General features: G+C 32.9%; 2 protein-coding genes across 6 annotated transcripts; both read left to right on the top strand.

Moving 5' to 3' along the window:
• The first annotated feature begins 5,994 nt into the window (after nt 1–5,994).
• LOC106757727 (serine/threonine-protein kinase D6PKL1) lies at nt 5,995–11,467 on the top strand. Of its 2 annotated transcripts, none has more exons than XM_014640492.2 (3): nt 5,995–6,318; nt 7,183–9,177; nt 10,504–11,467. In XM_014640492.2, exons 2-3 carry the CDS (start codon nt 7,412–7,414, stop codon nt 11,345–11,347), a joined length of 2,610 nt encoding a protein of 869 aa, XP_014495978.1. In that variant the 5' UTR covers nt 5,995–6,318; nt 7,183–7,411; the 3' UTR covers nt 11,348–11,467. The 2 variants fall into 2 exon arrangements, with proteins under 2 accessions (XP_014495978.1, XP_014495977.1); XM_014640491.2 differs by having other exon boundaries at nt 7,180–9,177.
• Nucleotides 11,468–12,697: 1,230 nt separating this feature from the next.
• On the top strand, nt 12,698–24,724 carry LOC106757738 (BTB/POZ domain-containing protein FBL11). 4 transcript variants are annotated; one of them, XM_014640509.2, is made up of 20 exons: nt 12,699–12,947; nt 13,060–13,110; nt 13,225–13,345; nt 13,478–13,619; nt 13,749–13,798; nt 14,029–14,117; nt 14,197–14,302; nt 16,997–17,033; nt 17,136–17,287; nt 18,884–19,175; nt 19,281–19,445; nt 19,541–19,822; nt 20,393–20,538; nt 21,125–21,472; nt 21,875–22,118; nt 22,489–22,544; nt 23,078–23,158; nt 23,605–23,649; nt 23,747–23,815; nt 24,093–24,721. In XM_014640509.2, exons 1-20 carry the CDS (start codon nt 12,769–12,771, stop codon nt 24,270–24,272), a joined length of 2,835 nt encoding a protein of 944 aa, XP_014495995.1. In that variant the 5' UTR covers nt 12,699–12,768; the 3' UTR covers nt 24,273–24,721. The 4 variants fall into 4 exon arrangements, with proteins under 4 accessions (XP_022634987.1, XP_014495995.1, XP_014495994.1 ...); XM_022779266.1 differs by having other exon boundaries at nt 12,698–12,947; nt 18,884–19,445; nt 24,181–24,724; XM_014640508.2 differs by lacking the exon at nt 16,997–17,033 and adding an exon at nt 17,093–17,112 and having other exon boundaries at nt 17,197–17,287; nt 18,884–19,445; nt 24,093–24,720.
• The last annotated feature ends 928 nt before the right edge of the window (nt 24,725–25,652 follow it).

The raw sequence follows: 25,652 nt of genomic DNA, 5'->3' as shown, positions 1-25,652 counted from the left end.
ATATATATATATATATATATATATATATATATATATATATATATAATGATAATATCTTTGTTTGTATAAGTAAGTGTGATAATGTAAAAAATTGACTTAGGAGAAGTGATGACTTTTATAAAAAAAAAAAAAAACTACAATGTTTTAATAATATTAAAAGGTTTATGTTACATGAAAAGATTTTGTTCGAAGTTTTATATTGATTGGAAATAAGACTAATTTAAGATATATAAATAGGTCTAATTTTATTTTACAAATCAGTTTTATAATACTAAATAAAGTTTATGTTTCATCATGCCTCATCTCCAGTAATAATCACTTCCACAGAGATTACCTCTTCCTATTCGTCTTGGATTTGAGCTTGTTGACTTTATCAAAGCTCTTTGGTTGTTTTAGGATTTTTTTTTTCTTTCTCTTTCTCTCTAGCTTATTTCATTGTCTCTTCAGATATCGAAGGTGATGTCGTCTCGATTTAGGAGCAAGCACACCAGCAAGTGTACTGGTTCAATTATAGTACCAAGTGTTATATTATTGGTAACAAATGAAATTACTAGTAACATATTACTCAGGTGTCACATATCACCTTACTGGTAATAGATCTTTGTTTTTTTTCTTTATCCTCTCTTGATAATTTACCCATGGTTAAAATAGCTTATGAGTTTATGGTTTTATCTCATGGTGTTGGTATTATTAATCTTTTTACATATTTAACCATTAATAATGTTCTTTATGTCCTTCAAACCTTCTTTAACTTATTATCCATTAATCAACTAACTTGTTCTCTTGATTGTGTTTTATCTTTTACAAAATATTATGTTTGTTTATAGAATTCGGAACACATGGTTAGCACCATATGTGAGTCTTATGACCTTTATCGTCTCTTTCCTTTTACACATGTTGGCGCAATTATAGAGTCTCTGATAGGAAATAATATATTTGATTATAGTTTACCTTATTTAATTTTTGCATAATTGATTCTGTCTTAATTGATATATTTTTTCCTTAATTATGGTTTTGTACATTCTATATTTTGAGACATCATATCATTTATTGAACGCCTAAAACCCACTTCTTAATAATTAATCAATCTAATTTTTTGTATGAGTCATATTAATTAGAGAAACATAGTCATAGTTTCTTTTGTTGTAGTGTCCCATAACGTGCTTTATCACCTTTTGCATTTGTTCACTTTGACATTTTGGGACCTAGTTATGTTAAATTTAATTTAGGTATGATTATTTTAGATGCACTTTATTGTTTTTAGTGAAAAAATTGGTATAAGTGATTTTATATATTTCAATCCTTTTATAGTGAAATTAAAACTCAATTTAATATTTCTATTTGAACTTTGCAAAGTGATAAAGACCGTGAATACCTTTCTCACTATTTTAAACATTTTATAACTTCTCATGACATTCTTCATCAAAATTCACGTGCTTATACACCTCAACAAAATAAGGTAGTTAAGTGCAAAAATAGACATCTTGTTGAAACAATTCACACATTTTTAATTCATGGTGAAGTTCCTCAACACTTTTGGGGTTATGTTATTCTTATTGCATGTTATATTATTAACCAGGTATCATCTTCGATTTTAAATAACAAAATTTCTCATTCTATTTTATTTGCTTATGCACCTTTACATCCAATATCTCTTAAAGTTTTTAGGTCTACACGTTTTGTTCATAATTTTGGACTTAGTTTTGATAAGTTATCTCCTAAATCATACAAATGTGTTTTTTTAGGATTTATTCGATTGCAAAAAGGATATAAGTGTTTCTCTCATTCTTTTAAACACTATATTCTTTCCACAAATGTCACCTTCGATTTCCTTTTAATTTAAGCGTCCTTCATGTGTGTCTTCGTCTACTACAATAAATATTCTTGTTGTTTGTGATCCTCTTGTTGTGCTTAATCCATCGTCAAATTCTCCTCCTCTTTCACCACTTCAGGTTCATAATCGAAGACAATGTTTCCAACAACTACCAAATGACTCACTTTTAGTGTTAACTCTTCTGTCTCTTATGACTTCAACAATTAAGTTCTATCTTCTAACTGTCTTTGGTAAAGATATACATTCTATCAATAATCTTTCTCCTCATTATAAATGCTTTGAGTTACCATAGATTAAAGTAATGCAATCTAATAATGATATTCTTATATCTCAGAAAAAATATAAGTTAAATATTTTAGAAGAAATGAAATCTAAATATATTGATATATACATATATCCTAATAATAAACAATATAAAATATTAGTTGAAAAATTGGCATAATAGTAAAAAATGTAGAATATTAGTTGAAAATTTGAATTATTTTATTGTTTATTAGTGAAAGTTAAATTATTTTATAGAATATTTAGTTATTATCTCTTCTTATATTCTTGGGTTAAAGACGGAAAGATGAATAAACTTAAAAGTTTTGGTTATTTTGGAAACTTTAACACTTGTAGTGTTAGAAAGTAGACGAAAATAAAAGTGTGGAAAGTGGAGAATATTAGAGCAAAATACCAATATGAAATAAGAATGATTAAAGGTTGATTATTTGTGATTTAAAGAGAAGCCCTAAAATTAGCCCTTTTAGTAGGTTTCCTTGGCGACCATAACACACCACATATCCATGTGATACATATACGTACTACGTTTGTTTTTATTCCATATATAAGTCTATGTTGTCCCTTATGTTTCATCATTATCAGTACTTTCAACTAATACAGGAATTTGCAACTCATGATATCCTACAGAGCAATGATAGAAATATTAATGACTCATTATTTTTATTTAAATATATTTATAAACGTTAATTCTACTCACTCTTTATAAATTACAAGCTTTTAAATTATAAGATTTTATTTAAATATTGTGAAAAAACATAAGGGGTTTGTTTTTATGTTCTTCTTGATTTCGTAAAAGTATATAAAATTATACTTTTAAAAATTAATAATCAACACATGTTCAATGTATTGCATCACAATTCAAACTATAAAAACCTTACAATGTATCTTACTTGCTAGGTTGCTCCATTATTGTGCCAAGCTCTATGGCCCACTTTTCATTACTGCATATGCCTTTTCTCTTCTTTCCCATACCCTTCTTGGCCCATCACTTACTCCAACTTTTAAATACAAAATATAAATTAAAATTTCTAATTTCATTTTAAATTAAATTGATTGGAATATTTAGTAACCAAATAATTTACAGTTCAAATGTTTTCTTAAAGTGTTTTCCATAAATAAAACATATAATCATTGTTTTTATCAAGAATATTAAATATTGTAATAGTTAGATGCAAAAGAAACTTCAAATATTAATATATTGAATAAAAATTATCTATTTTTTTATTTTAAACTTATATTTATAAATTTTGAAATAAATTTTTAATTAACAATAACATAATTATGATTATGATAATCATATTTTATTTTTAAATTAATCAATATTAAAATTAATTATTTTAATCATTAAACTGATCGGTTCGATTTTTCAACATCTGATTAAATATATCTGAATATAAATTAACTGTCTTATTTATAATGACTGATAAGACGATGATACAATACAAAATTTATTATTTTTAGTCATCTTCCTTACCAACGAATCAAGTTTGTAACTCTGATCCAATTAATCACAATCATCGGCAACAATTAGTGTGTATCTTTATAAAAAAAATGTTGTGATTCAAAATTTGGATTTCCCTCCATTTGTGTCGCTGGCGACAGAAATAGCAGAGAAATTGCTGCTCTCACTCACGACAATTATTGGGTTATGACTAAAGATAAATATTTTCTCCTTTTCTAGAAAGCCTCGCATCATCACTCATATAATCTTCATATCCTTTTGTTCTCTTCTGTCAAAGGCTTTCGCCACTCTTCAACAGCAGAAAAGCAAGAATAAAAAAAGAGAATGATATTTTAACAATTTTTTTTAACGATTTTTTGATAACAGTGTCACAATTTTGTTGGTTTGTTTGAATTTATTTTAAAAAATATTTGAAATGGACTAATCACAATCTGTCACGTATGCGTTATCAAAAAATTGTTAAAAAAAAATTGTTGAAGAGACTTTTTCCTAAAAAAAAATTATTGATATATAACATTGTTCCACTTTTTATTTAAGTTTATGAATTTGTTATTTAAGGTCCGAAATTACGACAAATATAATTAATAAGCAAGGTCATATCTAAAGTTTAGGTATAACACACCACTTTTAAAAATAGAGTATTTTCAAGATTACCGTAACAGTATTGATTTAAAGATAACGTTTTAATGACCAGTTTTCTAATTCATGCTACCCACTTTTCTTAACCAATTACATTAAACTAAATTTTGTTCATAATATGATACCGAATAAATTTTAAATAAGATTATAACGGTTGAAAGTCTCCTATCCATTAAAAATGAGATGAATTTATAACATAGGTAAATCTTATTTTACAAATTAATTTTATGGATTGAATTAAGTTTAAAGTATTATATTTTTATTTTTATCCTTTAAATAGTTATTATCTAAATTTAATTATTTTGTAAATTAAAATAATTATTTTACAATTTTATTCTTTTAAAATTTTAAATGATTATTAGAATAAAAACTGTTTGATAATAAAAATATGTAAATTATTTATTTTTATAATTATTTCTAATAAAAAACATTTATAGTTTAATAATTTTTTGTTAGAATAAAAAAATATACGTAGAACGTGTGTTTTCTCATCATCTAATAAAATCAATTCCATTCTCTTATTTTCGTCTGAAAATGACTTTATATTGAAAGAGAACAGTAATATAGAAAGTTAATTAATAAAAAGAGTGAAGCCTTTCTAAAATGAGTCAAGGTAGAGTGACCTAGTATAATAATCATCATCTTTATTTAAATTATTATTAAAATAATTATGTTGTCCTTCTTATATATATCACGTTTTGAATTTCAATTCTTAAAATATGTATTTTTATCACTTAGAAAATATTAATTTTGTTAAATATAATAAAAACTATATATAAAATTAATTTTCCTTTTATGAAATATACATATAGAATATTATATTTATAACAACAAAATATAAACTAAATTTAAAAATATAAATAAAAAACAATAACAATTTAAGTAAAGATAAAAAATGAAAAAAAAAATAAAGATAGTACATTTAATAGGTTATATATTTATATATACTATATATATTATAAAAAGTTTTACATTTTTATTTTAATTCTCTTAAATACAATTCTATACTGTGAAATTCACAAATATTTGAGATAATACTTGATTTAGTTTTTAAGAATTTATGATGTACCTAAAACTGTGAATGTGTTGGTAAAGCTTGAGAACATGATTTGTAATTTTAAGATTCTGGAATCTGGAAGGAGAAGTAAGAAATAATAGTAGTAATTAAAAAGAGAGGATGGGGAGCAGCATGATTAAGACCATGATTCAGTTTTTCCTTGGGAAAAGGGAAAACCTGCTTCTTTACAGCTTTTCATTTCTCATTTGACTGCAAATGGATATCTTTAAAATTACGGCTCTTGAAGCAGTGTGAAATCAAATCACGAAGCAGTTCATGCTAATTAACAATTAGCAATTAATAAAGTTAAAATTAAAGACGCAATGCTTAAACCGAACGAGAAGGCAACGAGAGAAAGTTGACATCTTTTTGGTGAACTAAACAATTGGTAATGGGGTATGAAACACTTTCACGATATCAATATTGTACTTTTTTATAAAGTTGTTATTGATTTAAACAGACCACATCGGATACTATGAATTGTGTTTTATTTAAATTTTGAAGTGATAGAATTATTGTATGATGCAAGGTGTGTCTGAGATGGAAATGAAGACAAATCTGAGAACTGAGATATTATTTAAATAAAGAGTGAGGGGAAACCTTGTTAGGTTATTAAATTCCCACCATACCCTTCATACATTGAACAGTACATTCTCGCATGTGTCTTTTCAACAATTTCGGTTTCATAAATGAAGAATTTATGTAGCAGTATTTATTCACACTTTCGAATTTTGATTTTATTGTAGCATAGCATGGGGTGGGTCCTGTCTGCACAAAGCAATCAGTGCCATTGCTGAAAACGGAACAGAAGCATATTACTACGTTCTGTTCTGCATCTCTCTATAACCTTTCCACCACAACCATTTCATCCGCGCTTAGGGTTTTTCCTTTTCTTCTTCTTCTTCTCACTTTCTTTCTACCGCTTAAAGCTGCTGCTGCTGCCTTAATGTGTCATTCCATCTTCGCCTTTGCTTCTTCTCGCTGCTACTGCTTCTTTCCGATCGCATTTGCTTCGTTTTAAATTCTGACTCGTCCAACCAATATGTATGTCTCTCTCTCTCTCTATCTATCTATCTATCTGAGATGAATATTGTCTGCCTACACCGTACATCTGCAGATTTCGACCTTTTTCTTTTTGCGGTTCGAGTTGTTTTACTTTTCAGCTGCTTTGGATTTTAATATGGGAAAAAGGATTTCTAGTTTTATTTCATGTACTTGTGTGTGTGTGAGTTCGTTTTGGTATTTGTTTTTTTTTAAAAATTTTGGTGAGTTTTGGTGTTGGGACCATCTTTTTGGGGGATGGAGATAGATCCTAAGTTCATAGGACCACCCCTTCCTTTCGTAATAGGTAATGTGATTGGGAAAAGCACCAAAAAACTGGATCACAGCTTCGCCTGGCTGTGCATTTCTCCTGATCTGGTGATTGTTTAGTTTTATGAACACTTTTAGAAAGATAAGAGAATAAGACAATGCTTCTCTGTTGTGGTTCTTTTGGAGGGGGGTTGTCTTGATGGTTTAAATAACAACAAAGGGCTTCGATTTGAGTGTTTTTACTCGAGTCTGGGGTCCCATGAGAAGCAGTAAGAGATGTTGTTAGGAGTAATAGCCTGGGCATATTATGAATAGCAACGAAGAGTGTTTTGTTTATCTTTACTTGAGTATATAGTTATTTGGCTCTGATTGTTTGCTTCTTAGGGCTTATTTGGTGGTGGGGGAAGGGTGGGAGTTGGAGGAAGGGGAAGGGAGAATAATGGGATTATGCAAAGTTAAATAATATTTTTCCATACACTCATCGACATCTTGCATTGTCTTTCAATTCAGTTTCTTTCCCTTTTTCTTATTAAATTAATTTTTTCGTACTATTTTCTTTTGTTTGCTGATGCCTTCAAATGTTGACCCTTACAGCAGGGTTTCAAATGTCAAGTAGCTGGTAAACAGAGTGAATGTACCATTCAGACTTCAATTTTTATCTGTCTAAAGAATGGTTTGGATGCCGGGTTCTCTTTCCTTGGATTGTGGCTTATGGTGTGTGATATACTGACGTGAACTAGTTAGTAGTGAGATTGAGCATTGCGAATCAACGTTTATGTGATGCCTTATTATGAAAGGGTACGTTAGTTGAGCAATTAGTCTAGTAATGGGTTCATTCTCTGGCACTTCTGAAATAGTTGAGGCAAGGGAGGAGCTGAATACAAGGAAAGCTCCTGGGATTTATCAGTACAATTCTGAGTGTAGCACGTCTGAGAAAAGTCACAAACTTTCAGTGCTGAAACTGGGATGCAAGGATGATCTAGACGATGATATTAATAAGCTGTTTGAATCAATTGCTCTTAAGTCTTCGTCAAGGGATTTGGGTCTCTTACAAGACGGTGCAAGTCCTAGACTGAAAAGTGCGTTAAAAAAGCCAATTACAATGGGTGTTCCTCGGTCCCCAAGAGTTGGAGCTGAGTCTGTTAATTTAAAGCAAGCATTAAGAGACCTTTGCATATCTAAGGCATCGGAAATGGCCGCTATGAAGCGATTATCAAAGTCAACAGCTTCTCCAAGAATATCTGAAGTTGGGAAGATACAGACATTGTACAATTCAGTTGTAGCTGAAACCAATCGGCCTGGGCCTTCCTCTGTTGAAAGCAAGGAGCGTCAAATTGAAGTAGCTCTTGTACCTGAAAAAAGTAAGTCCCTTACATTGGTGAAGACCTCTCAATCTTATCAAGCTGCCCAAATCGCATCGTCGAGCCGAAACATTCATTCGTCTCGGCAAGTTGCTGTTGCCACCACTCAGTATGATTCTGGGACTTCATTGGCACAAAGTGATATGGCATGCCCATCAAGTAAAGTTGGAATTCAGTCACAAAGAGTGGTACCTGTTGAATTAGAAGAACAAGCATCTGCCTCTTCATCTTCTATTCCTAATACAATTGGAAGCAAGCTAGAGGTGCCCAAAAATGCTTCTTCCCCTAAAAAGTTGGGTAATAAAGCATTTGGGTCAAATAACGGGAAGAAAGGTAGACTGCAAACTGAATCTTCATCTACTTCTGCAAATGGCAACAGAGTTAACAAACTGCCACGCCATGCCCCCCGCACTGTTAAATCGGTCATCAAGAACAAGAATCTGACTAAGAAGAAACCAAAGGAGGATTCGGGTTCTGCTTTATGTGGTCCTACGCCCAATGCAGTTAAGAAGCCAGTTCCTGGTACCCCTCGGCTAATTTGTGAGAGATGTAGATGTGCTTTAGAAAATACAAGTGAAGAAAAAAACCAAGATCCTGTGCCATTGGACTCTACCAGTCCTGGAAATGGAGTAAACACGAGTAATGTACACTCCAGCTTAAATAAACCTGGTTTGGTGTTAACTGGCGTTAATAAAAGCAAAACAGTTGCAAAAGTCAAGAACTCCAAGTTGAAAGAGCAACTTGAATTTTCGCAAAGCTCTAAAAGTAGTCAAGGTGAGTACAGTAGTAGTACAAGTACCAGTGATGAGAGCAATGTAAGTGGCTCAAGTCGTAGCACTAGGCCTCACATGTCAAAAGATGTCAGATGGGAAGCCATACGACATGCTCAAATGCAGCATGGAGTCTTGAGCTTGAGAAACTTCAATCTCTTGAAGAAGCTTGGTTGTGGGGACATTGGGACTGTATATCTTGCGGAACTAATTGGCACAAGCTGCTTGTTTGCTATCAAGGTCATGGACAATGAATTTTTGGAAAGGAGAAAGAAAATGCCCAGGGCTCAAACTGAAAGAGAAATACTAAGGATCCTGGATCATCCTTTTCTTCCCACAATGTATGCACAATTTACATCAGATAATCTATCGTGTCTCATCATGGAGTATTGTCCAGGAGGAGATCTTCATGTTCTACGGCAGAAGCAACTTGGTAGATGTTTTTCAGAGCCAGCAGCAAGGTAAGATAATAAGAGCAAGTGTCCAGTAATATATTAGGATTTTGTTTTCTGTTTGGTCAGAAGTTATATGCAACGATTCACACACTAAATTTTAGGCGTTCAATAAATGATATGATGTCTCAACTGCTCAAGTATTTCCTGGCATAAACGAATATGTATAATTTGCTCATTATTCTTGCCGCGCTTGTGATCATTCTCGTGTTATGTAATGCATATATGTCCTTGTCTGATGTATTAATAAGTTTTGGACACGTTTCTTCTGTATGGTATATTACTTTCCTGCGGGACTGTACTGAATATGATTCTATGCGTTTTATGTTGCTGCTTTAATTAAGAATGCTTATGCACTGTTGCAGCTTGTTTAAGTAGTATAATCTATTTCCCTCGTAAACCATAACAGTTATGAAAATGAACTAAGTAGTTTCGTTGTGCTTGATGATTACTTGGGAATTATCCATTCTTTGTCGATCGAAACTCTGTTCCTTATTAATTTGGTAGATTTGGAACTCTTAGATAATAAAAGCATTTGGATCCTTACCTGTCCACAATAAATAGGAGAGGTTCTGTTAAATAGATTTTAATAATTTATTGTGTTTTTTTATTTAACTTGAATGGTTAAAATGAAACCCAAATAACATTCTCCCGCTAATAAAATCGTATCCATGAGTTGGGGTTTACTGACCAGCAAGGCTTTTATTGTTATGTTCTCTATTTGCTGTCGTGCAGCTTGGCTGTGCATTGTGTCACGTATTTCCTTTGCCTATGCTTCAGTCAACTATGTGATCGCCCTGTTATACCCCCACCTACTGAATCTCCATCCTCTCAATGCCATATTTCTAAAACCTTGCAGTATTCTCCAATAGTCTGACCTCCATTTTTTATTGCTCTTTCTTTAGCGTTGACAAAGGCGATATTGTTTGAATTACTGATTATCATGGTAATAGTTTCTTTCCACAGCATAAAGTGGTAACATCAATTGAATGTTTCTGAAACTTGCGTACATATATTGTTAGGAGTTGGAGGGTTTATGTGAGAAGGAATAGAAAGGGGGATGCCTAACTGTTTGGGCAGTTAGGAGGAGCGGGGTAATTAGCATTGTATAAATAGCTAATTGAATAGTTGTGCAGGCAGTTGATTGTTTTGTAAAAAGTCTAACAGGAATCTATCATTCCTGAGGGGGAGGTTAAGCTCTCACAGCCAGATACATTGTATACGTATTATCAATACCATAATTGATCATTCTTTCGTCTGTTTGGGTGTGTTGTGTGTCTAATTGCTTGTGTGTGAGTGGGTTCTTGACAAAGGAACCTAACATATATCGTGCAGGTTCTATGTTGCCGAAGTCCTTCTTGCTTTGGAGTACTTGCACATGCTTGGAGTTGTTTACCGTGATTTGAAACCGGAAAACATTCTTGTTCGGGAAGATGGTCACATTATGCTCACAGATTTTGATCTGTCCCTGAGGTGTGCTGTTAACCCAACACTTCTGAAATCTTCATCTGATGTCGACCCTGCAAAAATTTCTGGTCTAAGTGTGCAATCAAGTTGCATTGAACCATTCTGCATCGAACCATCTTGTCAAGTTCCATGCTTCAGCCCAAGATTACTACCTGCGGCTGCAAAAACAAGGAAATTAAAAGCTGATCCTTCTGCCCAGGTCAGATCATTGCCACAGCTGGTGGCCGAGCCCACTGATGCAAGATCAAACTCCTTTGTTGGTACACATGAATACTTGGCTCCCGAGATCATCAAAGAAGAGGGACATGGAGCTGCGGTTGACTGGTGGACATTTGGTGTTTTTCTCTATGAACTTTTGTATGGTAGAACACCCTTTAAAGGTTCTAACAATGAAGAAACATTGGCCAACGTAGTGATGCAGAGTCTTAGATTCCCTGACCACCCATTTGTTAGTTTCCAAGCAAAGGATCTGATTAGAGGGTTATTGGTTAAAGAGCCTGAAAACCGTTTGGGTTCAGAGAAAGGGGCTGCTGAGATCAAACAACACCCTTTCTTTGAAGGCCTTAACTGGGCCTTAATTCGGTGCGCGGTCCCTCCAGAACTTCCAGACTATTATGATTATGGAGTTTCAGACATGATTAACTCACAGGTTAAGGGTGCTAAGTACTTAGAGTGTAAAGTAGGAGAGCGTGTAGAATTCGAGTTGTTTTAAAGACATTGCTTTCTATCGAAAACGGCATTCGATGTTATGGATTCTCATTTATGGCTCGCTGTCGGTGTCGAGATGTAATTTATTTGTAAGCCTTAAGCTTAATAGTCTCGTTGCGAATAAGTTTTGTATCTTGATTTCTTGCATTAGGAAGATAGGGATTAGAAACTAGGAAGAGGTTCATGTCATATGGCAACTTAACAATCACATTCTCAGAGATCAAATATTCCAACAAATAAAATGTCTTATTCCCAGGTTGACTTGTTAATAAATGATCCTACCACTTTAACGATAGACTCCAATATTCAGACAAAATGAGACCAAATACCAATTTTAATTCAAAATTTTGAGATATTAAGTTTGTGATTCTTTTTATATAGTATTTTAATTTAATTTTGTCATTTTTATGTAGTACTTAAACTCATATTTGAATTATTTCTATGATTGGTTAAACAGAACACTTAACCAGATTTGTAGTCGCTACTCAAATCTCCTTTTTAAAATGCATCTATCAATAAGTTATCCTTGACTTTGGTACTGTAGGATGAGGATGTTGTGCTCTTCACAGAAAGTACACACAAACACACACACATATATATTAAATTAAATATATGGTGTTATTTTCTTAGCAAAACTCTTCATTTTTGTGAGAAAAGTACAACGTAGTAAAAATAGGGTTAAATATGTTTTTAGTCCTTATATTTTGGGGCGATTTTGGTTTTAGTCCCTCTTTCAAACTAAGGTACAATTTAGTCCTTCAACTTTAGAAAACTCTGGTCTTAGTCTTTTTTACCAAATTTTTTTAACTTTATTTGTTATTTTAAGCACGTTTCATTATAGCATTGAGATTGTTTACACTCTTTGACACATTTTTGCTTCAATATTAACTTAGAAACGTAGTAAATAAAGTTAAAAAAAAATTGATAAAAAAGACTAAAACTAAAGTTGGACGACTAAATTGTACGTTTGAAAGAAGGACTAAAACTAAAATCGCCCAAAAATATAGAGACTAAAAACATATTTAACCCATAAAAATATCACCTTTTTCGTGTTTTAAATGATACCAATACACATTAGTAACATGAATTAAATAGTGTATATATAAATATAAATGAAAAAGAAATGATACAACTCGGTTATAAAGAATAAAAAATATTTTAGTTTGATCTAACTATATATATATATATATATATATATNATATATATATATATATATATATATATATATATATATATATATATATATATATATATATATATATATATATATATATATATATATATATTATGTACATTTTTTTTATTTCTATTCATTAAAGCATTTTTTATAATTATTTGAGTTCTCCTTCAAGTTATCTGAAAACTTTACGTGTATCTTCCTATTTTCTTCACTTCACTTCACTTGCCGTCTCTTTCTTCTTACAATGGAGGTCTCAGACGACGAAGACGAGCACGTTTTCCTTGTTTGTACTAACACTGATTCAATTCAAACAACCGAAACCCTAAACGATGAGATTCTCCTGTCCACCGCCGATATCCTCTCTTGGGATCTCCCAACGATTCTCACTTTTCCGACGATTAAAGTTCAGGCACATTCCAATAGGTTTGTCACTGCCCTCCCTATATTTTTTCCTCATTGAACTCAATTTCACTTAACTTATGCCTCCAGTGTCGATTGATTTCCAATTGTTTTCATTCTACTTGCCGATTAACAGGCTCATTGAACAATCTATGTATTTCAGCGGCCTCCTCAGCGGGAACTTCAGGTGCAAAATATGTTAACCTTAAACTTTGTTTTCTATCTTCCTCTTCATTGTTTTTACTTTAAATTGCTCTCGAGAATCTGCATGCACACACCATACTGATGGTTACTTCTGCAGTGAATCATGCTTGGGTTCTATCTCTATCAATTGGAATGTGAACGATTTTTTGCAAATTCTTAAGCATATGTGTGACTGCGTTTTGGATATTACATTGGATAACTTCTTCCCTCTTTATGAGGTATGCTGTTGGTCAGGCAATATGTGACTGTAGTGTTCGGATTCCTTATTTTATTTGAGATCTTTGCCTAATGTATTTGTCATTTGGCAGTCTATTGGCTGACGCAGTTTCTGTTTTTGTTGTATGTCTTAGGGTGCACTTTATTTTGGAGTGGAATCACTTCTCTTGAAGTGTGAGATGTGGCTTTCTGAGGTGCTCTCACCCGAAGGATTTCAATCTACTCAAATAAAAATGGAGGACTTGATCCAAATTTGGAAATTTGGCTCAGATCGTGGTAAATTTTTTTTTTTTTTATTGGCAGTGATTAACTTGCACGTCTGTATTCTTTTTTCTTTCACTTCTGCTATATCGTCACATGGTTCATTCTCAGTTTTTTTCTTTTTTTATGGATTTGCTTTTGCAGCCAGCGACTATATCCTGCACTTATGTATGGGCTACCTGGCAAGGAATTTTGTATGTACTAAACTCTTTAGTTAGAACTTGTGTGTGCAATAAACATTGTTCTCAAGCTTTGGAATGGTTGTTGAATTTTATAATGCGTTGTTGTTTCTTTGCCTGCCCATAAAATAAATGTGTGTGTTATTTTGGGCTTTTTCTAAACTTTAAATTTTTGTTCATATTTTTTATTGTAGATGTTTTTTTAATATATATATTATTCTTTTTTTCATTTTCTTGTCTTACAGATGTGGGCAAAGTGTAGCAAATTTTTTGTAAAACTTCCATACGACCTGCTGTTATCTTCCGTAAAGCACCCTCATTTGACTGTTGACAGGTTTGACTGATTTATATATGAAATGACTTCATTCAATACTACATAAATTTTAGATTCTAATGCTATAGTATCTTGACAGTGAACTGCATCTTTCTGATGCACTTCTTCTCTGGCTTGAAAGTAACTTGGAAAGTTTGGAGAGGCCAAGTAAAACTGAAGACAATTGCATCGAAATTTTGAAACAAGTGAGGTTACATGGCTCATTATAGATGTAAAGGCCTTGAATAATTTAAAATGAAAATAGTTTTGGGAAAAATTGCCAAGGGTAGATGGTCATACTGAATCCTATTTTTTGCATCTTGTAAATCGAAGGATGTTGCTTCACTATGCTGCTGAAACCAGAATATTGTCAACAATGTGCCATTTATTGGCATGGTTACTTCTTATATTATGGGGTGTAGATGGAAAAAGTACTATTCTGAATAATTGTGAATTTGTGAGATGTTATGGTGTTATAAGAAAAATACGACTCTCACTCCCCTCATTTCACTAATTAATCTAGTCAAATACTGGTAAAGTACAATTACTACAAGCTTAACCACTTACACAATTAACATAATAATAAAAACTGTAAAACATTAAGAATCCTAATAGACCAACGTAGTTGATGGACAAGTCCTTAAGGCTTTAGGAAAAAGAGAAAACTACTCCGATCATTATTCCTTTAGCAACACTTACATCCATCTCTCTTTTAGCTTTTGGACTTACAACCCCCGAAGGGAAGCAATTAGTGATGATAAAAATGAACACAGAGTAGGAGAAAAGATAAAAGAATTTTGTGTATTATTTCTCACTCTGCCTAAACAAAGCAGAGGAGAAGAAACGATCTCATACAAGATACCCTGACCTTAGTCTCAAGTCCTCCAAATTCCCCCTCCCCCAACATGTGCTCCCCTACCACAACACGTGCTCCCCCCTCATCTATATTCTCTCTTTCCCTCTCTTCAAAATAGAAAAATTATTCTTTCTGTTATGATCCCAATTGTTAGGTGTGTGTAGGTGGACCCTACAGAATAGGTTTCCACTTCTTCCTTTCATAAACATTTCTGAACTTCTCACTTTACCCTTTTTCCTTTAGACTTATATTCATATCAACTCCATCCCCCAAAATTTTCACCTTGTCCACAAGGTGAAGTACAGGGAAGTAATTTCCCATCTTTTGTAGAGATTTGCATGAATTCTCACACAATGGCATACCCTTCCATTTCACTAACACCTCTAGGGCCTCTTCTTCTCCTTCCCTAAAAGCTACAATCTCTTCTAGTTGCATTTCCAGCTCCCAATTCTCAGTTATACACAGAGGAAGTGGCTACATTGTTACTTCTGTTGACACAATTGGCTTTAATAAGGAAACATTAAAAACTGGATGGACCTTGCTACCTTTTGGCAACTAAGCTACCTCTCCCACTCTTTCACTGATTTCATAGGACCCATAATATCTCAAACTCAGTTTGGATTAATTCTTTTGGCTAATTTTTTAAGCTTATACAGTTGGATCTTCAAGTAAACCCAATCTCCAATCTTGAATTCCACCTTTCTTCTATGCTTGCTGCTTCATGCGGTTTTGAGCTTGCAATAAGTGGTCTCTGAGCTTAGTCAACATCTTATTCCTCTCTTGCATCATAGAGGACACTTCTTCCATGGGAGTAGTTGGCACATCTTTCACCACAAGAGGGGGATCTCCACCATAAAGGGCCCTAAAAGGAGTCATTTTTGTAGCTTCATGGTAATTGGTGTTGTACCAAAACTCATTTTTGCCACTGACGAGGTTTTGTCCTTGTCATGCATCTAAGATAGGTCTCCAAGCACCTATTTACCACCTCAGTTTGACCATTCGTTTGAAAATGGTAAGTTGAGCTAAATTTCAATTTAGTCCCGGCCAATTTGAAAAACTCTGTCCAGAAAGAACTCGTGACCTTTTTCCTGTCTAAAACAATTGACTCTGGAAATCCATGAAGTTTTACCACTTCCTTCAAGAACAGTTCAGCCACTTCTTTAGCACTATAAGGATATTGGGTGTGTGCAGGTGGACCCCACGAAATAGGTTTCCACTTCTTCCTTTCATACACATTACTGAATTTCCCACTTTGCCCTTTTTCCATTAGACTTATATTCATATCAAGTGATAACAGTCATATTTTACTATGAAGGAATACTAATAAAATATGATTGGTACACAATTGTTCAAATCAACTTTCAAAGATATATAGGCTTTGAGTAAATTACTCTAGCACTCGCTGTAGTTTCTTAAGATTGCACACAGCTCCCTACTACACTGTTTATTATAGCATTCCTTATACAATATAATGTATTTGAAATAATTAAGGGTTATCAGTGTAATGTTTTTCAAAAATTAAAGGGAATTGGTTTAGGGATCCAAAACTGAGGGGTGTCAAATGGTGCAATTGACTCCTTTCACTGCCTCTCACCTTGAATATCAAGCTTTGGCAGAAACTGGGGTTTCAAATGCTGCAACAGGCTCCTTCCTCTGCTTCTCACCTCCAGTGCTTACTCTAAAATTGTGCTCTAATGTCTCCATACGCCACTTCTAATACCACTTTCCTATACATAGTTATCCCACAATATATATATATATATATATATATATATATATATATAAATTTGTGCTGATTTTTTTATAACATGCTGATTAATTTTTACATTGATCCATATGTAATTATATTCTCATTAGTATGCTTCAAATTTAAGTACTTTATCATCTAATTTATTTTGAGAAATAATTATGAATCAATCAAGGTCTATTTTTTTGACGTTTTTGCCCTTGAAATCTGGCTTTGCCATTGCTGACAATTTTGACACATGCTTCCATGTCATCTATGCTTAAATGTCATATAACTTTTTTATCTTGGTTCCTCCAGATTCGTGTGGGCCTTTTGCCTTTGTGGTTTGCTCTAGGTATACCATTTTCTTGAGCTTTTTCATGAAGCACTGAACAATCTTTACTCTTCATGCAGAAATTCCTAGATGTTGTAAGGTAATTTTTTATTTGTTTAACAGGAAAAAGAAACTCTTTTTATTTTAGACAGCTGGCTGAGGAAACCCTTGATTCAATTTTCAGACTACTAAATATTGTTCCTATGGGTTCACTAGATACTTTCAAGTATAGTGACTTGTATCAACTCAAGATTAGGTTGACAGAATATTCAAAGGTACTCCAAATACTTAAAAGCCCTCAATATTTTGGCTTTGTTAATTATGTTTCTTAGCTTAAGATTATGAGCCTTTAATGCTTTGCATTTATGGTACCAGAAAAAAAGAAAAAAGTGAAGAGAACGCCCTACCATCTTCTTGTATGAATTTTGTTTTATTGATTATTGGCTAATAATTAAGATTGCCTCTATATGATCATTTTTATGTACAATTAAAAAAGAAAAGGTAATTTCCCTCCATAGCCTATACCAAAAGGATATATCCCTAAGATGTTACAATCCAAGGATCATCAACATGCAAATCGAGGGGCATGTTGCATGTGGCACACCTCACTAACACGGCACACGCCATTGACATGTGTTGGACAGATGCACTTCACAATGTCTAAATAATAAAAAAAGAAAAACTAGTTATTTGAGGTCACCAACTCTAGACTACATCTTTTACTTTAAAACAACTTAAAGATGCCTCCTATCATAGCATTTTTTTGAGGCTCATTATTGTAGGACCTAACTAGTTGTTTTAAGAAATATGTTTCATCTTCTTATCTGGAGATTTTTTTAAATATTACATGGAAAAATGACTTCTCACTCCCTCCTATCTTAGTATTCTTTTTGTGGAGGTTATTTTCATAAGAAAATTATGAATCTTAATTTTATTTTTATAAGGTGAATTATAACTTTTAATTCAATCCTCAACATGTGTATATATGTGTGTGTGGTGTCATAATGTCCTATATTTTTAACATTAATTGTGTCTGTGTTAGTGACATGTTTGGTGTCAGTGTTAAAATCAATACTTCATCGAAACTATCATTTATTTCTTTTGATGATATGGAAAAATGTACAAACTGAACATGTTGAGGTCATTACGTGACCATATAGGCATTTCATTGACTTAAGTCACCTTTTCCTTTTATCTAGTGTTAAGAGATCCATAAAACATTGTACTGACCAGATAGGCATTTAAGTATTATTTTTGTGTAACTTTTATTTATTTCATGATAGGGATGACAGTATTTGAACCTGTGCAATTTGTACCCAAAACAAACACGCCACGAAGCTGTGCTGCAGCTCTTTTCCATTTATTTCTAGCGTTATTGTGAAGAATATTTGTATTGTTTTCCACATTTTTCTCTTTTGACCTTGCAAATCCATGTTTTGTTAATTATGATTGGTTCCTTGTGATTTATGGTTTCAATATTTGCAAGTGCTATCCAAATGCATCGTGTTGTCTTGTACCTGTCTGGATGACTTCTCCATAAGAATTTTAGGAGAGAAAAATATGTAGAAAAGAAAGTTGACATCTTCATAAGTTAAAATTAACTTGTGTATAAGCTAATTTACAGAGGCTCTCTCTTGTAAATTCTCTTGATTTGTATTTTAACTTGTGCATAAGATAATTTTAGCTTATGGATAAGTCAATTTCATTTTTTTCTTAATATTTTTCTGTTCCAGATGTTCTTATATAAAAGCTTGTCCAGACAGACCTTTAATATCTTAGCCAAATTGTCTTATAGTTGTTTGCCAGGAGTCTATGATGTTATATTAGGAATGCTATCATACTTTTGTAACATAAGTTTCCATTGCATGCAGAAAGTGAACCTTTCTGGTTGCCCGCAAATAACATCTACAATACTTCGACTGTCACTCATCCCTCAATCACATTTAACAGATCCTATGCAAAAGAAGATTATAGAAAAGTTATTTATTAGTTGTGAACATCCTGTAAGAGATAGATGCGTGTTTCCACAAAATCTGTCAGAAGAAACCATGACCTTTGAAGCAGTTCAGGAGGTGGATATCTCTAACTGTCAAAATTTGCATGTTGAACTTGCTGTTGACTGCTTCCGCAAATCCTTTCCTTCCTTAAGAACATTGAAAGCAGGTTATCTTTTGAACATTGGGACAACCACCTTCCTTCAGTTATTGGAGAAATGTCCGCTGGTTTGTGAAATTGACTTGACTGTTGATATTACCCCATTGATTCCAGCATCAGTTACAGTTTTATCCTCTAGTCCCGCTGAGATACAGCCAGTGCCAGAGAAGACCTCTAGTGTTAAATATGAAGCAGTGCAAATCATGTCATTTAATGAATTTGGACCTCCTCTTTCTAATGTTACAAAACTCACATTGGAAGGAAGAACTGATGTCAGTGGTAGGAGGTTTTTCTGGTGAAAAGATTCATTTTGAATTTTTTTTTCTAGTTTATGTTTGTATCCATGTTAACATAACGATTCTTTTTCCTGCCAGATTTGGGTCTCCATTACATCTCCAAATTATGTGTTTCTTTGTGTCACCTGAATATTAAAGGATGCATTTCTGTTACTGATATTGGCATATCAGATCTCATATCAACGAGTAAAAAACTTAATTCAATTGTGGTTTGTGATACTTTGTTTGGGATAAATAGTGTTCAAGCTCTTTGCTCAGCTATTTCTGATAGTGGCAACACCTCCTCTCTACATTCTAGAGATAAACGTTTGAATTCTGTGGTGTCTAATTTTGAAACATTGCATATGGGTGGCTGCCAGGGTAAGTTGTATTCCTTTTTCTTAGTTTATTTGAGTTAACTTCCAGAATGAATCTTTGAATGCTTGGCTTGTATAAAATTTCAAGAAGTACCATTTGCTTAATTCTGGGAGCAGATGTTTTTTACATTTGAAAGAAGCTAGGGCATTGTGTGACTTGAATAAAGTTTTATGCGAACAGAACGATGGAGTGATAAATGATAATGGTTTAACATACCTATTTTTGCATGAAAACTTTTGATACAGGCATACATTAGTTAGGTTACAATTATGTTACTATTTCTTTGGTTTGGATCACCCTTATGACCTCTTCACATGGTAGGCGTTCGGTCCATCAAATTTTTGCTTTATTTTGAAGCTTTTGTCTAATTTTTATGGTAAAAGAAGTTCCTTTAGTGATAACTTCATGAATCGTTTATTGTTTAAATCAAATGTAACAAGGGACCAAATCATGCTTTATAATTGAAAACAACTTGTGCAGCACTTAGTACTGTTGTTTTGAGACGAGTGTTTTATATTTTTTTATAAATTTCAGTTTTACATTAAAAAAATATGATAAATCGTCTTTTTGTAGGTGTTTCTAAGTCATCTCTAATGGAGCTTATGTCTCAAACACAAGTTTTGAAGAGTTTATGCCTGAGAGGAACTGATCTGATTGATCAGGCACTGTATAATTTTGTAGGTTCTTCCTTGGAGATGCTTGATATTTCAAATACTAAGGTTTGTTGTCAATTTTATGGACTTATGTGTTTTTTCTTTATCTTTGCAGAGTTGGCAATAGAAGTTGTTGATGTTATTTTACTGAAACTTTAATACTAGTTGAAGTTTAAGGTTGCGTGGTTTGAATGCTTGCTCCATTCTAACGTACAACAGCAAGTTTATTTTGGCTGTAGATGGTAGTTAAGACTTATAGGGCCATTTTCTACCTAAAATAACTAAGCATAATGGATATGTATACGCCTCCTTTAATTGTATAAGCATTGGCTAATAAACAAGTTATATCCTTCTCATGTTGAATTCTAACTGTTGTTTTGGATGCTTTTATTACATACACATTATAAACCTTAATGCTTGCTTCAATTGTGTAAGTTATTCAAAGTTTTTTGTCTCTTGTTTAGTTTCATCGCCTCTAGTTTAATTATCCTTGTGTTGAAATATTGTGTTCTTATTCTTAACTGATATTTTATGCATTTCATTGTAGAATAAGCTACCATTATGTCATACAACATCCCCCAAGAAAATTTAATTGATATATGCTGGGACATTTTGGGTTGCTGTGACAATTTCTTATTTTGTGAAATTGCAGATCTCTATTGCTGCATTAGCTTATGTTATTCAAGGAAATTCAAGTTTAAAGTGTCTGAAAGCAAGAGACTGTCGAAATTTGTTTCCTGTAGACAATTGTACTGAAATAAGAGAATCTGATTTCCCTTCCTTGCATGAGAAACTACATGCTGAGTTAGGAAAAAGGAAGAGATTGGAAGAGATTGAGTTTGGATGGGGTTTTTCTTCCTTCTCTTTTAGTTCTCTGGAACCTGCACTAATGTCATTAAAGGCCATCAATATTGGTTTAGGTGGAACGCTAGGTGAAGATGCTTTGAAACGGTTACCTGCAGTTTGTCCCTTGCTAGAAACAATAATCCTTCATTTTCAGGTGATGATCATCTTCCCTGTGATTTGAGGTTCTTTATGTCTCCCTAAAGAATATAGGAAAATTATTTTAATTAATCAAAGTTCTGGAAAACCATGGAGAAACTTTTTCCTTTAGCTACTAATTTAGTGGTTAAATTTTCCACTTGGCATCTACACTCCATGAAGTTCCATCATTATTGCCTCCTTCAAGCATTCCACTATACGAGTCCAGGTTTTCACCTTGAATTAGTTTCATCAGTTACAGCTAAAATATTCTCTTTCTGATTCTCGTATCAATGTGTAGGAGATGCATGTTTCTTACATTAACTACTATATTTTATTCCATGTATAGTTGTGCTTTCAGTTCTTAGATGCTCTATCACATTTCTAAAACTGTTTCCCTTTTTTTTTGGTTTTTTTACAGGTAATATCTGATATAATTGTGATGAACATTGCTGCATCCTTGAAAAACTTGCAAGTATTAGCTTTGTGCTATTGTTTTGGTGATATATCCATGTCAAGCTTCAAATTCCCGATGCAAAGTCTTAGAAAGTTGAGGCTTGAAAGAGTAACCCCATGGATGACAAATGATGATTTGGTTGTTCTCACTCAAAACTGCAGAAATTTGGCTGAGCTTTCATTGCTAGGGTGTTCTCTTCTTGACTCAGGTTAGGATTAATTAGCCTATTGATTTTTAGGGGGCATGACTTAATTCATAGCACATGATTTTGTATCATTATCGTATGCCTCTAATTTGATGAAGCCGAACCCTCTAGATAATCTTGCAAACAGAAACAGCCTCTGTTTTCCATTTTGCTGATTGTTTTTGTTGTCTATTGGTACTTAGAATTCTCTGATGGTCGGTAACAAGAAGAAAAAAAGAATAAGAAAGATTAAAGAAGGGAGGGGACAATAACAATTTGGTGAATTTTGTCTTGTACAACTTAAGTTATAACAGAGTGTTTGGCTACTGCTAATTTAATCAGCCGGTTATCACTTGTATGTTTGTCAATGACTCAATGCAATTTCTCTTTGCAGACTCTCTACCAATAATTTCATGTGGATGGTCAGGCTTGGTCTCTATCCATTTAGAGGTTTGTTAATTTCCCCACTTTAGAAACACTTAGAATCATCTCTGACATAGCTATAACATGTTTATACACAACTTTTTTACGTAATGTGAATATTTTGGCTTAATGAGTGTCTTAGAAACCGAGCAGCTGTCATCTCCTGAGCTAGAGAAATTTTGAAAGAGTGAATAGTTTTTTTTTTTTTTCTACTGGGAAGTGAAAGAATAAATCGGTCTCCCTTTATTGGGAACTCAGTTGTTCTGCTTAATTTGATGCAGAGACTGAGTACCAATCCTGTGATTATGGCAATTGTTACTTTTTAATTTGTTTTTATACATCAAATACTTATTATTTGGAGGATGAATATGATCATAGTTCCTTAATTTTTCATGAGCACGAAGAAGAGAGAATTGGCATGGAGGAAAAAATAACAAATATAGTACAACTGTAGTACAGCTAATATCTCAACAATGAGATTCTTTGGTTCTAAAACTTTATCACACTACCCTCTGGGTTGGTGAAAGTAAATTTTAATTGCAAGTATGCATGCTTTTTAGGAGTGCGGAAAAGTAACAGCTAATGGGGCCTCCGCTCTTCTTGACTGCAAAGCTCTTGAAGATATCCTGCTGCGTCATAATGTGAGCTTTCTATACATTCAAATTTTTTTTTTACTAAAATGAAATGGGGCATTTTATACTCCAAGACATGGGTATTTGAGCCGTCTTGTCATTTTTTTCATTGGTGTACACAAGACATTATTCTTCCAGCAATATTCTTTATTTATTTCTATTTTGAAGGCCTAAACATTCTGATTGGTGATTATGTGAATCTCGAATCTTTCTAACGATCAAATAAGGACTGCACATATGAGATTATCAGTACAATCGGAAACACACGTGCCATTCTTTCTGCTCTTTGAGAAATCTTTTGTTACGCATCTTAAGTATGAAACAATATACCTATGCGTCTTTCACTATTAAGATAATACTAAATTATCAGCATTTCATCCAGCTTTCTGAAAAGAAGCTAACATTTTCTTTATGAATCCCTCTGGAGATCATTGAAACTGTAATCTACTTTGTAGGGCCCTGGGCTATGCAGAAACTTCATTGGTTATGCTGCTTCAGAGGTTGCACTTTTCTTATACTTGTTCATTTATTATTTTGTATTTTGTAAATGTGGGGAAATTAATATTTAGATGTTATATATTCTTTCATACCTAACAGATGCCAATGCTTCGAAAATTGTCACTGGATATATGCGATGCGAGGGAAGGTGATTTTGACATTCCAAATGTAAGTCATTGCAGCACCGTTCCTATGCTATAATTAGTTGTTTTACCAGTTCTTGAGTTGTCATCACAATCTATGGAGAATTATTATAGATGTGCAAGTCTAGCGGCTGTAATTCATCTTCTCATTTCTGATCCATTCATACTTCCATTGAGATACAATTTATATTGAGTGGTAAATTTGAGACAGTCATTTTAAGGGTCAGTACATCTTTTAGGGCACCATGAACTGAAGAATATGTTTTAACCAAGGGATATTCCAATTTTTTTACGTGCTGCAGTATGCAGGCAGATACTCTTTGAGTACCTTAAACATAGCTAGATGCAAATCTCAAAGATGTGCATTTAATGTCCCAACCTCTACCTCAGGGGCTCGCAGTAGATCCGTGCATATGGAAACTCTGGTACTCGTGTGGAACAGCAGAGATCTCATCAGAACAGTGGTGAAGGAAAGACTTTAGTGAATGCATGTCTGAGCATTAATTGCGTAATTTGGTGAGGGTATCATCATGCTTTTCTCGAAGATGATTAAGTTAGTTTTTGAACAAGTTGTTTGGCGGCAGGAAGTAACATGCTTAGTGATTAAGATGGTCACTTGCCGCTAAAAAAAACATCGTCATCTGTTTGTTAATTAGTAAAACGAGAGGCAAAATGATGGTTATGTTGAGTGAGAGATAACTGTCTCTGTTTATGTTGCTCTCGTTTGATTTATTTATTTATTTACCAAAGCGTCTTTAAAATGATTTATTTGCCTGTTTGTTTTTAATTGACCTGAGGAGTTAATTTTTTTTTTCTAAGAAATACATTTTCAGTGAGTTTTGGTAATCTGTTTTACTGTTTTGAACATAAAACAAGTTAATTCAAACATACAGCTGATTTGAATCATTATAGTATTGCGCTTGATAATTATAATATAATGTGACAATTTCCACATTGAATCGAACCACTATTTTCATGTTCAACACTTTTGATCGGACTTTAGTTGTTTCCTCATGTTCCTGATTGAAATTGGAATGCGCAGCAAAAGTACTTTAATATTAATATGTAACGTTTACAGGATTCGATGTTGTTAACATTGAGTAAAGCTTTAAGTTAATCACTTAAAGTTGTACTTATGTTGGAAAACCATGGAGAAACTTAGTTCTTGAAAGTGTCATAATTTTAGTCTTTTGTAAGGGTGATGTGGTGATATCTTAGGAATTTGAGGAATTAATGTGCATCATAACATTAAATCAAATTTTTATACTAAATACAATATAAGCATTTTCTGAGTTTAGTGTTTTATTCCATAATCTTAGAATTGTGCTCATATTGATGCATTTATTATTTATTGTACCAAGAAGAGGTGGGTTTATGGATAAGGCTTTCCACAAAATGGAAAACCCAAGAAATTCTTTTTCAATCTGTTATTTTTAGTTTCCTATCTCTTTCGCATAACCTATGGGTTTGATAAAAGACAAAGGAAAATTAAAAGTATTACTTTAAAATGTAAAATTTCACTTACTTTAAGTGTTTAATGAAAAATATTTATGTAAAATGGTAAAATAAAGTATCTTAAAACACTAATTTATTGTTAGATAAAAACTCTATAGTTCAAACATATTACAAATTTTAAGGTCCATATAATGTGAGCAGTGCAAATTTTGTAGGGATGTTCCAGGGCCCAAAAGTACCCATCTCAGTTACCAAGAGACTCTACAGAGGCTTGTTCTTCCTGCACATCCATAACTTCGTCCTGCATTCCATACAGTTTAGGATTTTTATTGAATTTTGGAATATATAATCAAAAGATGATGTAGGGTATAAAATTTATATTTCAGATTATATATTTCGGAGTATAA

The sequence above is a fragment of the Vigna radiata genome, chromosome 3 (genome assembly GCF_000741045.1).
Source record: "Vigna radiata var. radiata cultivar VC1973A chromosome 3, Vradiata_ver6, whole genome shotgun sequence".
NCBI classification, from domain to species: domain Eukaryota; kingdom Viridiplantae; phylum Streptophyta; class Magnoliopsida; order Fabales; family Fabaceae; genus Vigna; species Vigna radiata.
Note: the sequence above shows the minus strand (reverse complement) of the source record. Positions and strands in the feature narration are given on the sequence as shown.

Coding starts and splice junctions, on each gene's coding strand:
- LOC106757727 (XM_014640492.2), top strand. CDS start 7,412: ATGGGTTCATTCTCTGGCACTTCTGAAATAGTTGAGGCAAGGGAGGAG. Junction 9,178..10,503: donor TTTTCAGAGCCAGCAGCAAG/GTAAGATAATAA, acceptor TATATCGTGCAG/GTTCTATGTTGCCGAAGTCC.
- LOC106757738 (XM_014640507.2), top strand. CDS start 12,769: ATGGAGGTCTCAGACGACGAAGACGAGCACGTTTTCCTTGTTTGTACT. Junction 13,111..13,224: donor CTCCTCAGCGGGAACTTCAG/GTGCAAAATATG, acceptor TTACTTCTGCAG/TGAATCATGCTTGGGTTCTA. Junction 14,118..14,196: donor CCTCATTTGACTGTTGACAG/GTTTGACTGATT, acceptor GTATCTTGACAG/TGAACTGCATCTTTCTGATG.